The sequence below is a fragment of the Carettochelys insculpta genome, chromosome 31, assembly GCF_033958435.1.
Source record: "Carettochelys insculpta isolate YL-2023 chromosome 31, ASM3395843v1, whole genome shotgun sequence".
NCBI lineage: Eukaryota > Metazoa > Chordata > Testudines > Carettochelyidae > Carettochelys > Carettochelys insculpta.
The window spans coordinates 3,503,062-3,520,993 of record NC_134167.1 but is presented as its reverse complement, the minus strand read 5'-3'; the positions used below and the strand labels follow the sequence as shown (position 1 = coordinate 3,520,993).

General features: G+C 49.5%; 1 protein-coding gene across 3 annotated transcripts in view; it reads right to left on the bottom strand.

The window, feature by feature from the left end:
- Nucleotides 1-17,932, bottom strand: part of LOC142004182 (tumor necrosis factor receptor superfamily member 10A-like) — a 68,127-nt gene that overhangs the window by 21,192 nt on the left and 29,003 nt on the right. For 2 of the 3 annotated variants that reach the window (XM_074981661.1, XM_074981662.1), the window contains exons 1-2: nucleotides 17,354-17,812; nucleotides 14,836-15,014 (exon numbers count right to left, since the gene is read on the bottom strand). In XM_074981661.1, coding sequence (XP_074837762.1) covers nucleotides 14,836-15,014; nucleotides 17,354-17,471 — 297 coding nt within the window. In that variant the 5' untranslated portion in view covers nucleotides 17,472-17,812. Of the gene's footprint in view, nucleotides 1-14,835; nucleotides 15,015-17,353; nucleotides 17,813-17,932 lie in introns of those variants that run through there. The other variant, XM_074981663.1, reaches the window with a different exon arrangement.

Sequence of the window (17,932 nt, the reverse complement as noted above, 5' to 3'; positions counted from 1 at the left end):
TGGGTAGGTGGCTTTGATGCTGGTAGACCAGGTACCCCCTTATGCCTAGGTCTCCAGGCCTCAATTAAATACTGACCCTAGAAGTACAGACATCTCAGCCAATGTGGAGTTTGTGCCTTGGTTCTTGACAGACTGCCCTGTTGAGAACCAGGGGGGCACAACCTGGGGGAATGCTTTGCCCAAGGCTTCATATGTCTGACAGACCTGAGACATGTCTTCTCATTTAAATAAGAACCTGTACTGTAGCAACGGGGCATATAGAGGAAAAAGGCAGCATAGCATGGTGATACAAGAACAATGCTTATCTGTGGCATCCATTGAGACAATATTGACCCTGCTTCCTTGGCCTCCCCCGTTGCTCTCCGTCTGTAGCTTGACTTTGACTGTAAGCTCTTTGGGGCAGATACCATCATTTTATTCTGTGTTTGGTATAGCAGCCAGTGGCATCTGCTCCATGACAGTGGATCTCAAGACACCACTTGTACAAATTATTAATAATTAATATTTAATAACAAGGCACCAGGAAGTCTGAGCCCCACCTCTAGTTCCAGCAGAAACTTGATGTGGAATCAGGATGATTTCTCCAGGGAAGAGGACCGAGACATTGGGGTAATATTTACCAACCTACAGAGCAAAGCTCTGCAGAAGCATGATTGATTTGCTTCAAACATAGAAAGGGCTCCATATATGGGCATTAATGGAAAGAGCACAGGCAGGAATTACGAATGGTTTAAGACACTCCCACCCCTCACAGAAGTTTTCATAGTTCTTGGGATCCATCCTAAGGACTAATTAATAATTCACCCCACCAGGCAGGAATTTCCGTCTGCACAACCAACTTTGTCCTAGGCAAACACTGCACTTCTATCAGCCCCCATCACAGAAAACCACACTATTGCCATTTAAGGATCTAAGTGCAGGGCAGGCAGTTTGCCTCCAATGACAGAGGATGTCTGCCTGTGTTTATCTTTCACAGACCAGCCCCTGGATTCACACCTCCCTCTGTCCCCTGCTACCAGCAGTCCTTATGGCTAAGCTAAGTATACTCCAAAAGCCACAGTCTCCCACCCTGGGGTACATCGTGACTAACTCAGTAAAAGCCAGGGAGAGCATGCTGGTCTAAAACTGACACTTGTGAGAGGACAATCAGGCCCCTGCATCATCACGGTCTGTTGAAAAGGGCTTGGGAACTAAGCTGATTTGGACCCCAAATCCCCAACCTGTCTCCTAGTCTCTTTAGCTCCAATTTAGAACAAGTTTGCTTGCAAAAGTAATTTCCAAGCACTCTAAGAAGCTCTTAAGATAGGACCACACTGGGACAAACAGACCAGCGATCCAATATTCTGCCTCAAGGTGAGGCCAAGACCCAGGGTTCTCTTGGAAAGTATAAAATGGCTACAATGGATGACTACACAATAACCTGTCCATAGGAAGTTTGTTCTTCCACTTGCATTGTGAGTGGGTAACCTTGTGTGACAAGGTGGGGATCTTCCCTTCTTACTTTGTATGTGAGTCTTACTATTTTTCATGAATACAGTGTGTGCCTCAGTTTCCCTGTGTATTGCACCAATGTTTAGGGGGTGGGAGTAAGGGGGTGTTTTGCAGGGGCTGCGACTAAGTGACTCTGGTCCCTGGAGGCGAGACAAAAGTCAGAGGAGGAGCAAGGGGAATGTCGGAGGTGGGATGAGGCAGGCAGCTGGAAATGAGTCAGTCTCAGTGGGTGGGGGACAGAATTCTGGCTCTGGGCTCCCTTCAAGCCACCCTCCTCAAGATGGTCTTGACTGAATGCTCCTCTTCTCTGTGCTTACGAGCTCTGTTTGACTGTGCCCTGTTAACCTTCCATTTGATGCCTGGGCTGAGAACCACTACAGAGTTTGGGTGTGGGACCCACTGGCTTCCCTGGGGCACTGACAGGGTTGCTTTGGGCCCTGCCTCCCTTTGGGTGGACGCTGTGCCCTGGTGGCAGCATGCTCAGAGACAAAGGAGGCATGCTACCTGGAGTCCTGAGTGGCTTCGCAGAGCTGCTCCCAAAGCTTAATGATACCTGGCACAGCTCTGGTTTATGGTACAACCCCTCCTGAATATATGGGCACCTACTTCTGATGGGCACCTAAAACTCCTGAGAATGTGGGTCTATATGCCTTAGACACTTTTGTCCTAATGCAAGAATGGCCAGACTGGGTCAGAACAAAGGTTCATCAGCCCAGTGGCCTATCCTCTGACAGTGGCCTATGCCAGGTGCCTCAGAGGGAGTGAGCAGAACAGGCAATCATCAAGTTAAGCATTGGCCGTCACATATTCCCAGCACCTGACAAAAAATGTTTCTGTAGCAACTCAGTTCGTGGGCTGGCAGAGGAAGGGTTAAGGAGCTGGCTTTTCCCCTGGCCTGATTTTGGTCTCATTGAATTGTTTGGGAAAGTACCTTTTTGTATCCAATGAAAGCTGGCTCAGGCCATTGCTCAAGACCAGCAGCCCCTCCCCCCAGCACACCAATGTCTAGCGTGCAAAGAAAAAGGCGTGATGCAGGCTTGTGATGCTACTGGTAGAACAGATATTCCTCCGGGAGTCCCTCTCCACTCGGCAGCTTTCAGTTCTGCAGGAACAGCTCCCCGGCTGCTTTTGAGCCCAGGCCCTGACTCTAGCGCCCACATCCCCACACTCTCACGCAGGCTCTGGGAGGGAGTTTGGGTGCTTGGGGCAGGCTCTGGGATGGAGCAGGGGGTTGTGGAAGAGGAGGGGACAGACTCTGCAAGGGAGTTTGGGAGTAGGGGGGTGGGGCTTGGGTCCAGGTAGAAGTCTTGGGTGCAGGGTCTGGGATATAGTGGGGGATTGGGGTGCAGAGTCTGGGAGGAGGGCTTGTACACAGGCATATGTGATAGGTAGGATCACAGAGGTACTGATCAAGCCACTGATGTCCATCTTCCTACCGTCTGGGGGGGCATATGGGAGCTGGAGTGGGGAGGGAGTGTGGGGCAGGAGAGGGTGCACAAAGAGGAGTGGGAGAAGCGGGAGGGGGTGACCCTTACCTGGGACTCCCCCTGGCAGTAGCGTGTGGGGGGGAGCAGAGTCTCCAGGTGGTGCTGCACACCTGCTGCCATTGCATGCTTCCCCCACTCCTGTGTTCCCACGGGCAGTGAAGCAGGGCTAGAACAGCACCCTGCTGCTTGCTCCTCATGGCTCCCCCGCATGTGCATCCCCACAGCGTGGGGAGGTGGTCACATGCACAGAAACACTCTCCCCCAGCCCCTCCAGCCTCAGCCAGCCACAGGGAGCAAGTAGCAGAAAGCCACTCCAACCCCACTGTGCTGCCAGCGGCTGTGGGTGCAATTTAAGTTGCCCTGGGGCAGCAAGGAGACTGGGAGGAGTGCAGGGGGAGAGCATGTGGTGTGGCTGGGGCGGCGGGGGTGGGGAGGCAGATGGTGAATTTTGCTGGAGCCCAGCCCTAGCCACGAATATTCCTGGTGCCCAGGGCATCACGGGCTCAGATAACTCACTGCTTGTGGACACACCCTCCAGGGACTATTGGAAAACTCTTGAATCAGAGGCACAAACCCCAGCAGGTTAAGAAACTATTGTTCCCAGTAGGTAAACTGAGCTCTAGGTGTGTCTTTTGAACATGGCCTACAGACCTGTAGCTGTGTGAGGGCAGATCCTAGGGGACTCTTCCAAAGAGGAAAGGGTTACGAGTCTGAGCTTGGGAGGAGGGGAAAGTCCCCTCTCCCTTCAGCACCCTTGCTTTTGCCCACCTTTCTAAATGAGCTTCACTTAGTGATGCTATACAGGGAGCTGTTTGTGGGTCCTGTGGCAGAATGACTGTGTGCGCGACAGAGATTTATCATTGCTTTCCAGCAATTACCTGGCTAAAGTTAAGTCCTCCTCCCTTCACAAGTTAAGGAGGCTGGGGTTTTTTTTGCTGGAGAAAGAAACTAGAAGCCCTGCCCTGCTGAGTCATCTCCTGGGATGACAATTATCAAACAACGCACATAGGGTTGGCCTTAAAAACCAATGGCTCTAAAATTGTTTGTACTTGGGCTCCCAGAAATTAAAAATATTGTGTGTATACAACACTTTTAAACGCTAAACTTGTAACTCTGTTGTTTAAAACAAACACTCCCTTTCTCACTGCTTTTAACTCGATTAACACATTTTACTAAGCTATTTTTAGAAGCAGAAAAGTGGCTTATTTTCAAAAGGTTACAGCTTAGCCCTGGGGGAGGGCAGCAGAGGCAGCACAAAGAGACCTTGTCCATAGCACAGCAGACTTTGCCCTCCACTTCCACCCTTCGCTTCCTGCACTGCTTTTGGCAGCAGGCACTGCCTTCCCAGCTGGGGCCAGGGGAGTGACCACTGCTGACTGTCCAGCACTGAGCTAGGAAGGCACCAGTGGCAATGCCATGCTAGGGACAAAGCCTCCCATCGGCTTCCCTTTCCCTGTCAGGGTCGACAGTGGAGCCCTGATGGGTCACTTCAGCACAGCCTCAGTCGGTGCGCTAAATCGAACCCCGGAAGGTCGACCACCACTGCGTGGAACTTCTGTTAAGTGGAGATGTACCCATAATGCCACTGAACAGGAGCCACCCAGGTAAGCCTGAGCACCCTGTGCCCATCCCCATCGAACCCGGAGCCACTGCCTGAACTCCAACTCCCCTATTCCCAACCCAAAAAGACACCCAGCCCATACCCTCTTCTGTTCCCCAGCAGGAGGGGCCAGCAATGGCAGCAGCAGCTGTGACCTCTGGGCCTCCACCCCAGGCTCTCGCCCTTCCAGGAGTGTGGAGCTGCCGCCCACCTCATTGCCCCGGGGTCCACAGTGTCTGTCAGCCCCACTGCCTGGAGCCCCCATTTACAGCCAAGCCACCATTTGAAACACGGACCCCAGCCCCGCCACACACGGTCTGTGCGCAGAATAACTTTGGCAATGTGACCCATCACCTCCAGATCAGTGCCCATAATGGAAGTCATTCTGCACACGGACACAGACTCACAGAGCACGAGAACCGGAAGAGACCTCGAGAGGTCATCGAGTCCAGTCCCCTGGGCTCACGGCAGGACAAAACATCGTCTCGATCATGGATTCTCAAACTGGAGGGTACGATGAAATTCTGGAGGGGGCGCAAGGCAACCCAGCCCCCCATCATTCCCCCCACTCCATAAAAGAGCCGGCCCTTGCTTTCGGCTCTCAGCCCCTGCCATTTCACGTGGGTGGCCTGGCACAGCCGCTCTAAAAAGCAGGCAGCCATTGAAGACCCACATGGAGCTAGCTGCCTCCTGCAAAGGTGAGTGAGTCTGGGTTGGGGGGGAAGAGGAGGAGGATGGGGTTAGATGGGGGGCTGGGCGTGCCTGGCTCAAGGGAGGGGAGGGGCTCGGCTGGGTGCCTTGTGGGGGCTCAGGCGGCTTGGGCCAGCTTGCCGCCAGCAGTGCAGTGCAGGGCTCAAGCAGTGGCTTGGGCCAGTGGGTTGGCAGCAAGCCAAGGCAGTGCAGGGCTTGGGTGGACCGCTGGCCCCAGCAGCACTGGGCTCGGATGGGCGCCTCATTAGCAAGCTGGCAGCTGCGGCACTTTGAAAGTGCCGCAGCTCACCACCATGCGCTCGTCCAGACGGGGCTCCTTTTCAAAAGGACTCCGGCAACTTCGAAATCCCCTTATTCCTGTCTGCTGTTAGGAATAAGGAGATTTAAAAGTTGCCAGGGTCCTTTCAAAAAGGAGCCCCATTTGGATGAGCTGCGTGGCGGGGAGCCGCAGCAATTTCAAAGTGCCGTGGCTGCCAGCTTGCTAACGAGGCACTGAATATGTATTTCAGCACTTCATTAGTAAACTTCGAAATGGCCATTTGCGTGGCCATTTTGAAGTTTTGGGCTAGTGTAGATGTAGCCATCCACTGCTTCTCCCTCATCCACAAGACTTGCTATCCTGTCAAAGAAAGCTATCAGATTGGTGTGGCATGATTCGTTCCTCACAAATCCATGCTGGCTGTTACGTATCACCTTATTTTCTTCCAGATGTTTGAAGATGAATTCCTTAATTACTTGCTCCATTATCTTTCCCAGCACAGAAGTTAAACTGACTGGTCTGTAGTTCCCGAATTCTTCTTTTTTTCCTCCTTTTTATAAAAGGGTACTATAGTTGCCCTTTTCCAATCGTCTAGAATCTCTCCAGACTTCCAGGGTCTTTCAAAGATGATAGCTAAAGATTCCGATACCTCCTCTATCAGCTCCTTGAGTATTCTAGGATGCAGTTCATCAGGCCTTGGTGACTTGCAGACATCTTATTTTTTAAAGTAATTTTTAACTTGTTCTTTTTTTATTTTATCCTCTCAATCTACCCCCTTCCCACTACCATTCACCACATTAGGCATTTCTGCATCACAGCTCTTGGTGAAGACTGAAACGAAGAAGTCATTAAGCACCTCAGTCATTTCCTAGTTTCCTGATATCGTTTCTCCCTCCTCACTGAGCAGTGGACTGACCCTGTCCTTGGTCTTCCTCTTGCTTCTGATATATTTATATAATGTCTTCTTGTTAGCCTTCATGTCTCAAGCTAGTCTGAGCTCATTTTGTGCCTTGACCTTTCTAATCTTGTCCCTGCGCACGTGTATTGTTTGGTTATACTCATCCTTTGTAATTTCTCCTAATTTCCACTTTTTATATGACTCCTTTTTGATAGTGAAATCATACAAGATCTCCTGGCTAAGCCAGGCAGTATTTTACTATACTTTCTATCTTTCCTACGTAGTGGTGTACCTTTCTTTTGGGCCCTTCATAACATCCCTTTGAAAAACTGCCAAATCCCTTCATGCATCTTCAACTCTCATGCATCTGACGAAGTGGGTCTTTGCCCACGAAAGCTTATGCTCCAAAATATCTGTTCGTCTATAAGGTGCCACAGGACTTGTTGTTGTTCTCAACTCTCTTCAGTTGTTTTTCCTCTTAGTCTTGCTTCCCCACAGGACCTTACCTACCAGCTCTCTGAGTTTACCAAAATCTAACATAGCACAACAAATTCGAGGGAACACTGGACATGACGCCCAGTTTGAGAGCCCCTGCCCTATTCTGATGTGACTGGCCTCCCTTGCCCTAGCACATCAGCCTCTACCTCCTTTTCCCTGAAACTCCTCTGAATATTCTTGGAGACTCTTGAATAACAGGCTGTGTCAATACCCTTGCATTGCTAAGGCAACAGGGATCGTTTATCAATGAGTAACCCCGCCACAATAAATCATAAGAATGGTCTTTATGCATCACCCGTCTCACCCAGTATCCTCTCTTAACAGCGGCTGCTGCCAGATGCTTCAGAGGGTGTGAACATGCAGGCAGTGCATTCAGAACAACCTAGTGGCAAACCGGCAGTGGGTACCTGCATTCCTGAACACCCTGCACTAATAAAGCAGAGCTTGCAGTCCAAGGTTTGACAGGCAGCCCTCCAATAACAAGTCAGCAGGCAGAGCCTACCACTTGAGAACAGACTCCCAATCACAGCTCTGTGCTCACAGCTCAGCCATCTTGAACAATTCACCAATAACAAAATCAAGGGCTGCAGGCAGTAATTGGATCTGCAGAGACCAATCCCAGCACATGCAGAATGACTCTAGTCAGGTTCCATGCAGGCAGGGAGTCTGCTAATGGAGATCCACTTGTGGTTGCAAGTGTAAAGCTTATAATTGCTACAATAAACGCTCTCCCAGCATCAGCCCTCCAGTTGGGATGAAGCGTTAAAGCCCAAACACTTATCCCCAAAATAGTCTTGCCTTTGTGCTCCTATTTAAAGCCAAACTTTTCCGTGTGCCTCTAAACAATGTCACTGAAAAAGTGCGAGCGCGCACCCATGACAGACAGCAGAAAAGGCCCTCCTGTCTGCACTGCCAAAGAAATGCTCTAGCAGGGGCATTTTTAAAAAGCCCATTTGCAAATGCAATCCTTACTCTAAACCTGCGGTGTCCAATAGGACGTCAATGATTGCCACACTGGCGGTTGTCATCTTTCCAAATTTGCCACATTATATTACTAAATGAAGAAATATCTAAATAAATGCCCTACCCCTCCCGCATAGCCAGGCACCCCCAGCCTCCCATCCTAGTTCAATGCCAGTGACTCACCAGAGATGCTGGAGCCACCACGCGCCTCTCTCACCAAGTGATGGGGCGCGTGCGTGGAGTGGGCGGATGGTGCTCCCTCTGTGCAGCTCTTGGAGGAGCCACATTTAAAGGCTTCAAGAGCCGCATGCGGCTCCAGAGGCACTAGCTGGCCACCCCCGCACTCACCACAACGCATTGCCCTATTTGCCACATGTGGGGAGTGGCAAACGTATTGGACACTATGGCTTTAAACCAATTACACGGGAACATCAGAAAAGATGGATGACAAACCTAGAGCAAGTGTTCTGGTGCCCAGGAGAGTACCCAGAGAGGCAGCAGGAGGGACCCACTAGAATGGGGTAGTAACTGAGTGGCAGAAGGGAGCATACCAAACCATTCAGGGGGTAACTACCCCTGGCTAGTCACCTTCTTTACTTTTGTTATGTTGAGGCAGAGAGCCAGGACCCATCTCTTCCTAAATATATCTAGCTACAGGCCTGCCCCAAGGTGGAAGGTAGTTGCTCTGTACAGTTCTATGTCAGAAATTTCTAGACATTGAGAGTCTTATTTCAATGGTCTCGAGCCACGAGTGAGCCTGTTGGCAAGGTAATAGGATCTAGTGGTTAAACCACTGATTTGGGTACCAGGAGATCTGGGTTTAATTATTGACTCTCCCAACAAGTTATAGGATGACTTCATGAAAATTGCATTGTGCCTGTATTCCCCTGACCTGTCTCATCCATTTAAACTGTAAGCTCTTCTAGGCACTCAGTTTCTCTCTTTATATGCTTGTACAGCACCTAGCACAATAAGAGCACTGATCCTACCTTGCCGTATGTTGCAATGATATGAATGAATAATAATTCACACGTGACATTATGAACAGGAATGGTCTCAGTGAAGCCAATGGGGCAAACCAGTGACTTTCTCTTAAAGGCTAGAAACCTCACATATGAAGCAGAAGAAAAGTTGGAGAATTCATCTACCCAAGCATGCCAAATAAGAGGAGCAGAGGGGGCACCACTGTGAGCTGGGGGGGGGGGGGGGGGGGGGCTGGCTGGTGTTCTGTTAGATCTTTGTAAGATTCTTTTCACCTCCTCCATTTAAATCCTTTTATGGTCTTGTATAATCTACACAGCTGCAGAGAAAAGCAGATAAACTGTTTCTGTTGCTCTTTCTTATGACACCTCCCTAAGCCCACCCCACATGAAACCAGTAAAGATGACTCAGGTCCTGTGTACAGTACAGATTGGCCATTACATCAGAATGGGCGTATTGCTACAGTTGGCCAGAAAGCAAGAATTCAGTTAAAAAACCAACCAACCAACCAACCAACCAATGTTGTAGTTTTATCATTTGTTGCCATTTGGATGGGAAGCAAAAGCAAGAACCACTGAAATGTCAAATGCAAAAAGAGAGAGAGACTGAAGAATGGCTGTGAGGGCACTCAGTTGGGACATAGGAAACCCACACTGCCTGACAGCCCAAACCAGCATTCCCTATATGCTCTGCGCTTGTGTGGCTGCCCAGGAGAGACTCAAACGCTGCCCAGAGAACGCAGAGTCAGCTGCATGTGTTTCTACTGGTGTGGCACATCCACATATGCCTCAGTGCACATAGCAAAATTTATTCAACACACAGATTAGAGGCTACTAATTTTGCCAGGCTATTCTGTGCTGGGTCTGTCTCTAACCAGAAATTCCATACTCACAAAACCTTCTCCAGCAAATCTGACACACTGTGGCCCTAAAAGCTTCTATTATGTACACATCAGCATTTTCTGAGACAGGTCCAGCTCTAGGTACAGCCAAGCAAGCTCCTAATCCAGTTAGAGATATGATTCTAGTCAATATATTTTCTTGTAATATCACCAGGTTAGTGCTTTAGTTTGCTGACCCCACGAAACACAGACACAGTCCAATCAAGTATACATGCTGGAACTGCGCCTGTCCTCTAACAAAAATGCTGTCTTGCAGCACTTTAAAGACTAACAAAATGATCTATTAGATGATGAGATGTCATGGGACAGACCCACTTCTTCTGCCCCATGAAAGCTCATCACCCAATACGTCATTTTGTTAGTCTTTAAAGTGTAACAAGACTGCTTTTTGTTTTGGGAAGATACAGACTAACATGGCTACCACTGTCTGACTGTCCCCTCATGGTTTGCTCAGGCTAGCTGGCTGCCGTCTAAGGAAATTTCTTGTTTTACAATAACATGCTCACTTTACTTGTCCTCCTCCATTCTTTCTCTCATGCCGTGTCATCTCGTAGTGAACCTAGTTAGCTCTTTGGGGCAGGCACTGTTGATTACTGTGTGCGCTCACATGTAGCATGGAGCACCACGGAATCCTGCTGCTTGATCAGGCTCTCAGGCAATGACTGCCACACCAATGAAAATAATAACTAGCTCTCCTGGCAAGTGCGTTTGGAAGGTGCAGCCAGAACCTGAAATGCAGCCTGGAGGCAGGCAGTTTGTTTTCCCCAATCAGGTTGCTTCACTCTGCTGTGTTCTCTCACTGGGTTCTGGTTTGCTGGATGGTTTGTCCTGGGTTTGTGGGACTGGCTGTGAACCACAGGATTAGTAATAGCCCACAATGCTACAGGCCATGAGTTAAAATCCAGCGGTGTGTGAAATTCTGGGAAGTCACAGACCAGTTCCTAGTATCTCAGTCAGAGAAACCACATCTGCAGCTAGTGCTGAGGGGCTGAGAAAGCGCAGGGAGGCCATATTCAACAGGTCCCCACAGGTGGTGTGAGCTTCTAGGGGGCAATACAGTGAGAGGTAGTGTCACCCTGGCCCTGCAACCATGTGTGCCTTACAATGCCTTGCTGAAGTAGCTCCCACCTGGGCCATTCACAAAAAGCCTTCAGGCCCTTGCCCGTTCTGCTGACACATACACACAGAAATCCCTCTGTCCCTCTCTCTCACACACACATACACAGAAATCTCTCTCTCACATGCACAGAGAAATCTCTCTCTCTCTCTCTCTCTCTCTCTCTCTCTCTCACACACACACACACACACACACAGAGAAATCTCTCTCACACAGAGAAATCTCTCACACACACGTACACAAATCTCTCTCACATGCACAGAGAAATCTCTCTCTCTCACACACACATGTACACAGAAATCTCTCTCACATGCACAGAGAAATCTCTCTCTCTCCCTCTCACACACACACACACAGAAATCTCTCTCACACAGAGAAATCTCTCACACACATACACAGAAATCTCTCACACGCACAGAGAAATCTCTCTCTCTCACACACACAGAGAAATCTCTCTCTCTCTCTCACACACACACAGAGAAATCTCCCTCACACACACGTACACAGAAATCTCTCTCACATGCAGAGAAATCTCTCTCTCTGACACACACACGTACACAGAAATCTCTCACATGCACAGAGAAATCTCTCTCTCTCACACACACACACAGAGAAATCTCTCTCTCTCTCTCACACACACAGAGAAATCTCTCTCACATGCACAGAGAAATCTCTCTCTCACACACACACGTACATAGAAATATCTCTCACATGCACAGAGAAATATCTCTCTCTCTCTCACACACACAGAGAAATCTCTCTCTCTCTCTCTCACACACACACAGAGAAATCTCCCTCACACACACATACACAGAAATCTCTCTCACATGCACAGAGAAGTCTCTCTCTCTCACACACACACGTACACAGAAATCTCTCACACGCACAGAGAAATCTCTCTCTCTCACACGCACAGAGAAATCTCTCTCTCACACACGCACACAGAGAAATCTCCCTCACACACACATACACAGAAATCTCTCTCACATGCACAGAGAAATCTCTCTCACACACACACGTACACAGAAATCTCTCTCACATGCACAGAGAAATCTCTCTCTCTCTCACACGCACAGAGAAATCTCTCTCTCTCACACACACACACAGAGAAATCTCCCCCTCTCTCTCACACACACACACAGAGAAATCTCCCTCACACACACGTACACAGAAATCTCTCTCACATGCAGAGAAATCTCTCTCTCTCACACACACACGTACACAGAAATCTCTCTCACATGCACAGAGAAATCTCTCTCTCACACACACACAGAGAAATCTCTCTCTCTCACACACACACACACACAGAGAAATCTCCCTCACACACACGTACACAGAAATCTCTCTCACATGCACAGAGAAATCTCTCTCTCACACACACACGTACATAGAAATCTCTCTCACATGCACAGAGAAATATCTCTCTCTCTCTCACACACACAGAGAAATCTCTCTCTCTCTCTCTCACACACACACAGAGAGAAATCTCCCTCACACACACATACACAGAAATCTCTCTCACATGCACAGAGAAGTCTCTCTCTCTCACACACACACGTACACAGAAATCTCTCTCTCTCTCACACGCACAGAGAAATCTCTCTCTCTCTCACACGCACAGAGAAATCTCTCTCTCTCACACACGCACACAGAGAAATCTCCCTCACACACACATACACAGAAATCTCTCTCACATGCACAGAGAAATCTCTCTCACACACACACGTACACAGAAATCTCTCTCACACAGAGAAATCTCACACACACGTACACAGAAATCTCTCTCACACGCACAGAGAAATCTCTCTCTCTCACACACAGAGAAATCTCTCTCACACATGCACACAGAGAAATCTCCCTCACACACACGTACACAGAAATCTCTCTCACATGCACAGAGAAATCTCTCTCTCACACACACACGTACACAGAAATCTCTCACACGCACAGAGAAATCTCTCTCTCACACACACACGTACACAGAAATCTCTCTCACACAGAGAAATCTCACACACACGTACACAGAAATCTCTCTCACATGCACAGAGAAATCTCTCTCTCACACACACACGTACACAGAAATCTCTCTCACATGCACAGAGAAATCTCTCTCTCTCTCTCTCACACGCACACACAGAGAAATCTCCCTCACACACACGTACACAGAAATCTCTCTCACATGCACAGAGAAATCTCTCTCACACACACGTACACAGAAATCTCTCACGCACACAGAGAAATCTCTCACATGTACATACACACACATGCATGTCACTATCACTGAGTTGAAGCGATAATCTTCAGCTGTTGAAAGACTTTTCTCCCTTCTGAAACAACCACATTGTTTCCTACCAAAAGCAACACCCAACGCCTGTTGATTACAAGCCAGGCACAGTGCGGAGGATGCCCACCCTTGCCAGTTGTTATTTTAGGCTAAAGCTCTCAGTGGTAACTCCCCTGGCTTCTGCTCCACTGAGGCATTGCACAGCGAGCAGACCCCTTTGCTAGAGATGCAAGGCTGCAGCGTCTAAAGGGAGCTTCTACCACTGCTCCCTTCTGCGGGGTCCCAAGCTAGGTCCCCTGGTGCACAGGTGAGGGGATGATAACCTAAGTCAGAGTTGATAGCTGTGCAGGGGGGCATCAGGCAGTGAAATTCCCGGGTCTGGTTTAATTCTAAAAGGGTGGTTAGGGCTTTCCAGGAAAAAGAGAAAAGCCCCAATTATCAGGAGGCTTATGATCAAATGAGGAGAGTCGGCCTCTAATCAGTTTCACAAAATGAGCCAACAGTCCCACATCTTGCACCTATGAACAGGATGGCTCTGCTCACACCTCTCTGGAGCCAGGAGGACATGCCAGCAGCGCCGTGGAGCAAACAGTTGGAAGCCACTGCAACAGGTGGGGACCCCAGTGGGTTTTAAATGACTTGGGAGTGGCATGTGGTGCAGGGGCACACATGGGAGGAGGTGTATGCAGATGGGGGATGGGGGAGGACATGTGGGGCGGGGTGCACAAAGAGCATCACCCTCTCCCAAGAGCCCTGCTAGAGAGGAGTGTCTGCTGACCCACCAAGAGGATTTGAGGACTGGTACAGGCCTCAAGGTAAATTGAGTTGGAGAACCTAAATCTACTTCTTTTCTCTTCTCAGGTGCAAAGGGTGAGATGAACAGTGAGAAAGAGAGAAGTCCATCAGGGTGTCGCCCCCCCCCCTTTTTATAATTTCAGTTCCCCTTTGGAAACTCCAATCTAACCTCCACCTAAACCTAAAAAGGAGGCAAAGAGTCCATGTGGAAAGAAAGATGTTCCCTGCCGTTTTATTTCACTTTTGTGAACTTTCTTCATTTTCTCCCTTCCTCCTTTTTACTTGATGATGCTAGTTACTGCTTAACTGCAGATTAGGACGAGTATACGCTCCTTTGCTCAAGACTGGTCTGTTTGACCAGTTTGGCACAATGTCTGAATGTAAGTGTTTAACACTGTGCAGGTGGAAATGTATAACTTTACACATAATGCTACAACACCCCTTTTACCATGATATTACTGATCAGCAAGTTACAAGTTTTCAAAGGATACCTCACAAGGCATACCGTCTACCAAAATTATTATAACAGTGGCTAGGACACAGCTGCATGCAGGGGTGATGCATGGGGGGTTACATGACTCCCCCAGCTCCCACACTCACTGTCAGCTCTGCATCACTTCTGGTGAGTGCAGGGACAGTTCCTTCCCTCCCACAGAGCTCCATGGCCCAAGAGCAGCACTGCTCCAGAGGAAGGGTTGGACCTGGAGCAAGAGCTGGGCAGGGGAGCAGCAGGGATGGGGAGGAGGTGGAGCAAGGACAGGGAGAGGGTGGTGCTTGGGTAGAAGGGGGTTGTTCCAGCCCTTCCCCAGGATGAGAGGGGCCAGTGCCCTCCTCACGAACCTCTTCTCACCAGTCGCCGCTGAGTGCAGGAATGCATTTCATCACAGTGGTCCCTCCAGATCAGGACTGAGGTACAGTGCACTGGACACATGCAAAGCTGCAGTTTGTGCTGTGACTGTTCTCTGAGGCAACAGAGGACTTCAGACTGCAAAGCTGTCCATTTGCTACCGCTCACCAGCACAACATTGTCTGAAAATAAATGAGACAGGCTTTAGTGTGTGATGTAGAAGAGCTCTGCTGTGGTGCAGCATCTGACAGTACCAGAAACACTCTACGGAAGGTCTTTCCAAGCAGTGTTGTTTCCTTTGGATGATACCCAAGGCTACGTGCGAAGGGAGCGGGAAGGCAGGGTCACTTTGCTGCTTCCTAGCAACTTAGAGTCAGGATTGCACAGACCACCTGCTAGGTGTTTCCCCAGAAAACTTTCTTTCCGACCATTATAGGGCTATTGTTTTAAGAAATTGCTATTTGTGCTTTGGTAGATGATTTCCTTTGATCAGAACCATGGGACTCTCACAAGGTTTCCGCTGAAATTTCCAGCTGGAGAAGAAATTCCTCAGCTTGGACAAGAATGCTTGGAATAAAAAGGGCCATGTTCCCCAGGGGCATAATTCCGCTGACTTCCGTGGAGATGCGGCAGCGGATGATTTGGTCCAATATGGCCTCAGACCTGCTGCATGCTTGGCACGCCCTTTACACAGAAATGTGATCAGACCCTGTAGTGGGGCAGGGGTGAATAAGAATTATTAAAGTAAGTGTTTCTCAAAAGGAAATCCACGTGGTACTTTCACTCCTCTTGCACAAGCCAGTCATTAGGACTCTCTGCTCAGTTTGGTACACATGGGGGAAAAAGGGAGGTCAAGCCTAAGTCAAGTTTGTAAACAAGAGCAATAGAGCAATGCATACTTCTGCCCTGCGCACACACTTCACTCAGTTCCCAGTTCGAGTCAGGTGCTTTTGAAGGGAGAGGAACACGCTAATGGAGACCGCTCCCAAGAGGTTCAGGAGAAGCAGATAGGGTGACAGTGACATCTTTAGAAATTGACTGGGGAGTAGGCAAGACTGTACCAAGGGGGGACGGGTCCTGGAGCAAATCACCTTTATAGGGTTTCCCTTACCATGTTTTATACAGTCAAGGGGGCCATGACCCACTTCCACCAACCTGTAGACTTCCCTATCCCCTGTAATTAGGAACCAGCAGTGCTCCTCTTCCCCCGGTGCAATTAATTCCCCCCCCCAACCTCCACAACCCCCACCCCGGACCTTTAAACCTCAGACCTGCCAGCTGCAGTACTATACACTGTGTATGCCCTGCCCAGGAAGCATTCACATGCCTAATTTGCCCCTTCCCCTACAAAGACTGGTAACTTTCTCATCAAAGTCCAATTGCCATCAGCCATGACTCACAAAAAGTAGCACCCTCCTGCAGGCACCTATTCCAAAACTCCTTTTGCCTAATACACTGTAGTTGTGCTGTGATTGACTTTTCCTTATGGAATGAGTTCACACCATTCCTCTATAAAGACAATGAAGTCTAGCTGTGATTCATCCAGATATTTAGTACCTCGCTCTCTGTAGTACAGGTTTTGGGAAGAGGGGGTGGCAGCCTATAACTCAGGGGGTCCTCTCAGTCATAAGACCCCAAACTTGGATCACTAGTGACTCTGCATTGCCAGGAGGCAGATTTCCAAGTGTAGTACCCAGAGGCACTGAGACCTCATCTGGGGTGAACAAAGTCTCTGCTCTCAGCCGAGGCTGTAGAGCAGAGACTTTGTTCACCCCAGATGAGGTCTCAGTGCCTCTGGGTACTATAATCTGGGGTGAGTGAAGTCTCTGCTCTACAGCCTCAGCTGAGAGCAGAGACTTTGTTCACCCCAGATGAGGTCTCAGTGCCTCTGGGTACTACACAAGCAACTCAGAATAATCAGATTTTAGGGCACTTAGGCTGAGTTTTAAACAGAGGTGAAAGTAAAAGGGTTCACCTCAGAGCACAGCTTCAGCAAAAGCCAGCCGGGTATTTGGATGGCAGCCAGGTGTGATGTTTAAAGAACTGGCCAGGTGAACTGCTCAGAGCGTGCTGGAATGCAGCTTGCCATGCGCTTTCCCAGCTAGGCTCCTGCTGTTGTTACAGGCTGGAGCTGAGGATTGGGCGTGCACAGCCAAGTCAGGCAGCAGGCAGGTTATTTCATTCTTATTGGAACCCTGTTACAGTTTGGGCCTTTCCACCATCCCCTGGCAATGAGTGCCACAGGCAGACCAAGAAGAAAGGTTCTCTTTTGCCTGTTTCAAATCTGCTGCTAAATTTCATTGGGTGAGCTTCTTGGGTTAGCAAAACAAAAAGCAGTCAAGTAGCACTTTAAAGACTAGCAAAATGGTTTATTCGGTGCGCTTTCGTGGGACAGACCCACTTCTTCAGACAGTGAAGGAGGACATAACATTTCCTTAGTCTCTTTTTCCACAACATTCATAACTTTCTAGGCCGTTAACATATCTCCCCACTCTTTAGCCACTTTCCTTTCTGTCCTTACCGCCAGCGCTTCTGCTGCCCCTCTGTGTGCCTCTTCCAAGGCCAGTGCGTACTTGGGTGGGCGAGCAGATGTGCACGCAGTACTCCACGTGTGCACACGCCATGACTTCCGACAGCATCAACCTGATCTTCTCCGTCTCGTTGTCTCTTCCTTTCCGACAGGTTCCCAGCAGCCCCTTAGCTTTCGAGATTGCCCCGGCCGGAGCGGGGCTTTGCAGCTGTGCTCAGGCTGAGCAGACGTTGTCGGTTCCCTGCCTGCAGGGAACATGGTTCCTGACTGACTGGAGCTACGCTGGGAGATGTAATGTAATGTAATGCCCTGCCCTTGAAGGGCCCTGCTCCCAGCTCCGCAGTCACCGGCGGAGTGATGCCAATGCCAAAAGGCTCCAGGCCAATCCTGGAGGGTTGGCACCCCTTCCGTGGGGGGGGGGGGGCATGTTCGGGTGAGCCATGGCAACCACCTTCCTGCCTCCCGCAATGCATTTCGGGAAGAGGACTCCACGCAGCCACAGGGCGCATGCCCGGAACGGTCTCACAAACGGTCCGGGGAGGGGGCGCATGCGCCGTGTGGCTGCCCGGT